This window comes from Carlito syrichta, unplaced genomic scaffold (genome assembly GCF_000164805.1).
Source record: "Carlito syrichta isolate Samal-C Ts95f unplaced genomic scaffold, Tarsius_syrichta-2.0.1 Scaffold287976, whole genome shotgun sequence".
NCBI classification, from domain to species: domain Eukaryota; kingdom Metazoa; phylum Chordata; class Mammalia; order Primates; family Tarsiidae; genus Carlito; species Carlito syrichta.
Genome location: NW_007232072.1, coordinates 756,977 through 763,038, shown reverse-complemented (window position 1 = coordinate 763,038; position 6,062 = coordinate 756,977). Strand labels below are relative to the sequence as shown.

The following is a 6,062-nucleotide window of genomic DNA, read 5'->3' as shown; positions in this document are numbered from 1 at the left end:
TACAATCTACATACACAAAAGCTATGTGGTTCTTAATAATTTTCATTAATTTTAAAAATTATTTTATTCTATTTTATTTTACCAAAACCTTTGAGAACCGCTGCCTTATGGTTAAATGTGTTTGTCCTAAGCCAACAGTCATTGTGACATCAGCATCGGGTCAATAATTACCATGTGAAGAGTTCCGTGCAGTTGACCAGTATTTTACAGAGTTCTCCGGTTGGGCTACCCTATAAGAAGCTAATCACTTGAGAGCCTATTGCTGCCATTGATGTTCTCCATAGGGTGTTCTAAGATGTTATCAGGAAAGGTATCTTGCAAACAGTAAGAGAAAGATCATTTCATTCCGATGTGGCTTCTTGCTGTGAGTCTACTCACCTTTTCTTACACCTTTCTTCTTGTTTCACCATGAAAGATGCACAAACTGCACACCAAAAGGCTAAAAGCAGCTGCAGGGCAGATGTGGACTTTAAATCTTTCCAAGATCAGACAATCTCTTAAAGATGTTTACCACAAATGTAAGATTCAGCACCCAAATTCAACTAGATATCCAACTATGACATCCGATGATTGTGATCAAGATGGCATTAGTTCTGATAAAGAAATGAATCTTACAGTAATGCTCCAAGATATTAAAACTGCCCAAGTTGAACTTGTCAGCCAAATGACTGGCATTGTCAGTGCAATATCAAAAATCCAGGAAAAGATTGACCTTTATCAGAAGCAGATAGAGATCCTAGAAACCAGAATGAATGCTAATGAAAATAAACTATGCACAACAAGTAAAGATAACCTCTCTATGAAAGAATATATTGAGGTTTTAAAGAAGAAGGTGACAGAGCTGGAAAACCAGAATTCTTGCTCCAGTATACGTTGCTTAGAGGTTCTGGAGGGAGACAAATGTAAAGAAATCAAAGAACAGATTCATAAACTCATACAACAAGGAACTCCAAAGAATACATTGGCTTCTAGAGATTCTGAAATATCTTCAACAGAGCCAGAGAAAGTGCCCAGTTATCCAAAGTCCATTGATCATCTTGAGGGAAAAGCAATTTCTTCCAAAATTAAAACTTTGAAGAAAGGTAACCATCAAAATGCATCAAAAAGCTTTAAAAAAACTAAGTCAAATATTTACATTTATCCAGACTTCAGTACATGGATCAAGTTAACTTTTGTTCATGGAGGAAGATGGACATTTTTCCTTAGTGCTACCAAGTTAGAAGATTTCATGCAGTGGCTTCTTTCTAGGCCACCCATTCTTCCTGAGGAACCACCACTCAAAACCCAGAGATATTCTCCTTTCACTGGGCCTATTGTAAGTTTGACCACAATCTGTCTGTCTGTTTTCAACTATATTTACTGCCTTTTTGGTTCCTCAAAAGAAGAAGTAACTCGACTGTAGAGTTATTTTCTGATTTTCTTGGTACAAAATAAATGTCAACTGATTGCTCCAAGAATTCCCACATCTGTGTTGTAACTGTGAACACTTTGGTAGTTTGCTCACTATGGTTCACTATCGCAGTTTCTACACATCTACAGTAAGTTAAAGCCTATGGTCTCATTGGGCTATCGTGATCCATTTTTATGTCACTTCTCAAAGGCTTTGGCCACCCTTCCCTACCTTGGGGAAGTGAATATCCTCTTTCTCTCTCTCTCTTTTTTTTTTTGAGTTGGAGTCTCACTCCATCGCCCAGGCTAGAGAGCAGTGGCACACTCACGGCCACCCCAGTGTCGACTTGCTAGGCTCTGGCAATCCTTAAGCCTCAGCCTTCCAAGAAGCCAGAACTACAGGCGCATGCTAGCACGCCCGGCTAATTTTTGATTTATTGGAGAGACGAGATCTCACCAAGTTGCCCGGGCTGGTCTTGAACCTGCAGGCACAGGCAACCCACTTGCCTCGGCCTCCCAAAGTACTGCGATTACAGGCTGAGCCACCAAGTCCAACCTCTTTCTAATTTACTTTATAAATAAGCTGTATTTTCTAACCTAAAAAAAGAGAAAATTATATGAAGATAACACGGTTTTTTTTAGTGTTCACTAATAACAAGAACATGGAGGATGAAAGAAAATATAGAACTCCTCTTCTGTACTGTAGACACATACATTGAATGGGATAGATAAAATGTGTAGCCAAAGAATATGAATGCACAATAGATGGGGATGACCAGCAAAGAGAAATATTGAAAGTACTCCTGGTACTGGATAAGGAAGAGGGTTGGCGAGCCTCAGAGTAAGGAGGCAAGGCCAGGAGGAGGTGGTGAGGGCAATGGAGCAGGCAGAGGAAAAACAAGAAGGGATGGAGGCTTGTCGGAACATGGGACATAAAAGCTATCATGGATCTCATTTTTCTCTTCTGGGATTCCCACCATGTTCATTTTAACCAGATTTTGACCCACATAAGAATGTTAGAGGGAGAGAAAGCGACTCTACATGATTTTCTCAAGGCCTCACACTTTCCCTAGAGATGATTCTGTTTGTCCTGCTAATGAATTAAAATCCCTGTGAGGAAAGGGAGGATTTTGCTTCTGAGTCAATTATTTGTTATCATCACCTAGACAAGATTTTACATGACTTGTCAAAATTATAACGCAGTTTATAACTGCATGTGAGCAAATCACTTTTTCCCAATCCTGGCTTTCAAATTCACTGGCTTCTCATTAGCTCACCTCCACTCCTCCTGGCTCAGAGGAAGTGGTGGGTCTTTTATCTACATTCCTCCCCCAGTGGCTTGCAGGGTCTTGGTCAGTTAGTCCCTTTCTTTCCTCATCTTTGTTTTCTTTTATTTTGAGTCTAGGTCTCATGTCATGAGCCAGGCTGGAGTGCAGTGGCACAATCACTGCTCACCTCAGCTTTGACCACCTGGGCTCAGGCAATGCTTCCCCCTCAGCCTCTTTAGAAGCTAGAACTACAGGCGTGTACACCAACACACCCAGCTAATTTATTTTATTTTATTTTATTTTTTTGTGGAAATGAGGTCTTACTATGTTGGTCAGGCTGGTCTTAAACTCCTGGGCTCAAGCAATCCTTCTGCCTCAGCCTCCCAAAGTGCTGGGATTATAGGCATGAACCATTGTGCCCAGACTGTTTCCTCTATCTTAATCAGTACCTGTACTCAGCTTACAAAATACTTACTTGGTTGCCATGTCCCTGTGTCCTCCTGCCAATTTCTCACCACCTTTTTGAATGAGAGGCCCACACCCCTGTCCCCACCTCCCCTCTCCCAGTCTTTCCATGGCTCATAGGAGCATGTCTTCCATAACAGTGCTCTCTCTCCTAGTTCTCTTCCCATCACTCTAACAGATCCTTCTCAGTTTTCTTACATGATTCCTCTACCAGTAATCATTCCTGTAAGATACAGATGCTTCACTTTAATGACTCCCATCTCGAAGGATTCCTAATACAGCCTCTCCTGGGACATCCTGAGATTTTGTTCCAAGTTACTACTTACCTTCTTCACTTGCATGTCTACAAAAATACGTATAAATATAATGAGATGTGTGTCTATAATGCATATAAGCTAGACATGAAAGCCATTGTGCACTTATAAAAAAGTCTAAAACTATTGTTGTTGCTACTAAATTAGACACATTTATTTGGGAGGAAATTCTCAATAGTCAAAAGAACAAGGACATGCAAAGAACAGATTTTAGAACAGCTATTTACTAACATTTATTGTGTTATCAGGCACTATGTTGGTTGATCGTATAATGATGGCTCTCGTAACTATATGATTTTGGCAAATTTCTTAAGCTTTGCATTCACTTTTCTCAACCCTAAAATGAGAACAACTTAGGTCATGAGACTGTAGTGTTAATTAAATGAGATCACGTATATAATCTGCCAAGAACAGTACCTGAATTAGTAGGTACATAACATATGGTGGTCATTTCCTTCTCTCTTCAGGCTAACTATTAAAATGGGGCATCAAGATGAATGAGACATGGGTTCTGCCTCAAGTAGCTCACACTTAGGACTCTGTCTCTTTTTATCAGCCATAGAGGACTCCACAGATAATGAACAAAGTGACTACAAATGTTCCAAACCAAATCTTGACTCTTCCATCCAAAGATAGTGTGATAAGAACAAGACAGGGTGTGAAGCTCTCCTCCTGGTCTGGGCATTCAACCAATATTCCATCATCTGCAACAGTTGTGTGCCAACCTTTAACTGCACACTATATAAGTAAGCAACAAAGGAGAGGATTTGGAGGGAAGGAAAGCTGAGTTAAAATAAATAATTTATTTCAGGTTGGAATACTTGCTTGCACAGACACAGACACTAAGAACATTCTGCTCATTCAAGAACAATATTCACCAGCATTTTATTGAAATCTGACTATACCAGAGCTAGATGTGAACAAATAGAGATGAAACAACACCAGCGCCGTCCTGAAAGGACATATTTTCAAATGGTGTTCTTTCCAGTTGCCAATTATTTTGGTCTGTTGCATAGGTTTGGATTGGAAAACCACACATTACTTCATTTAAAACAACTGAGGTTTTTCCATAGGATACAACTCAAGTCCTATTTAGAAAAAATACATTGACATTCCTAAAAGCAATGTTTTAAGGTTAATTCCTCAAGACACAAAAATGTCATTTTTTTCTATATCATTCTATACTTCTTCAAAATGTAAACCGTCACCAACATATCAATGGATTGTACTCTCAAACTTCATTTGTTAATCCTTTGCATATAACTCAGCATGCACATATGAAGAAATAGTATTAGAGTTGGATTTGGTGGTCAACCCCTAAAAGCTAACGGAACTACAATGTACCTGAAATAATGATGTTAATGACACTATAAAGCGTTGTTGTTGCACATTCCCATGTCGAAGAGTATTTAGGAAAATAACTGTAAGAGTGGGAATCCAAACAGCTGGATCAGTGCCCCTACACTCCTTGCTCTCTCTTCTATCTAACAGTGGAGTGAAAATTCCCGATTGATGGCACTAGCAGAGAATGCCATAGAGAGCAGAAGAACAAAGCACAGGAACTAAGTGGGGCCAAAACAGGAACTCTAGGGATGAGAAGCCAAGATGGGGAATTCTTGGGTAAGAAAGGAGACAAGGGTTCCATGTGACTACTGAGAATCTAGTTCAGGGAAAAAGAGCTGAAATGGGCCAAGGTCATCTTTTACATAATGAGGGTCTGAAGGCTGAGTACAAGGAAGATAATTTATGTATGTAAAGCATATAGGGTAATTCCTGGCACATAGTTGTGCCTAATAAATGGAAATGGAGATACCAGAGATGGTCAGATAGAGAAAAAAATTGTAGGCTCTGCTCCCTCACTTGTCTTCTGGAATACAACCTGTTTGGAAGATAGCTGTATTTGTCAGTGCCAGATCGGCTAAAATACTGATGCAAGGTGTGACCCATCTTTCAGTGATCAGAAAACCAAAATGTGGATACCACTCTCTTATAGTGACACTCAGTCATTTACTTTATTTCTCTTAGTCCCCTTATCTTCATTAATTAAGTAGGGTTAACAATGTGCACCTCCAGGAGTTACTATAAGAATTAAATGTGACTCATGGTTATAAAATACCTAAATAAAATTTGGTACACAGTAAGTGCTCAATATGTAGGAGCTATCAACCAATAAAGGACAGCTAATGCAGGTTGCTGGAATGACTTCACCAGTTTCTCTAGATCTGAGAGGTTCCAACAGAGTGATATAACCAGAGACATGGTAGAGCATGGAATACTCTGGGAAGGGCTGCTGTTTCAGTGGGGTTCTTGTGACAAAAATAGGATCTGCTTGTTTAGTCTCTCATATTTCCTTTTCCCCATGCCATTTTTTTCTTAACCTAGAGCTTGAGAGGCAGGGATGTGGGTATGGGAAGATACCTCCCAACCAGAGACAGAGGTAGGGTTGGGGTAGGACAAGAAGAAAGGAAACCCTCAGTAGGAGTGAGAAACAGCTGTGGTTCTGGTGTACCCCTTCACACAGTAAGGAAATTTCATCCAGGCTGAGGTGAGGTACCGCACCATGCACGCTGAAAATACTATAAAAAAGGCAGTCCCTCCTTAGGCTGGTTAAAAAAACATGATGATT

The 6,062-nt window shown here is 40.0% G+C and overlaps 1 protein-coding gene across 1 annotated transcript; it reads left to right on the top strand.

Annotated features, from left to right (window-relative positions):
• Nucleotides 1-415: 415 nt before the first annotated feature.
• Nucleotides 416-1,463, top strand: CCDC54 (coiled-coil domain containing 54). Its single transcript, XM_008053235.1, has one exon. It carries the CDS (start codon nucleotides 416-418, stop codon nucleotides 1,400-1,402), a length of 987 nt encoding a protein of 328 aa, XP_008051426.1. The 3' UTR covers nucleotides 1,403-1,463.
• Nucleotides 1,464-6,062: the final 4,599 nt, after the last annotated feature.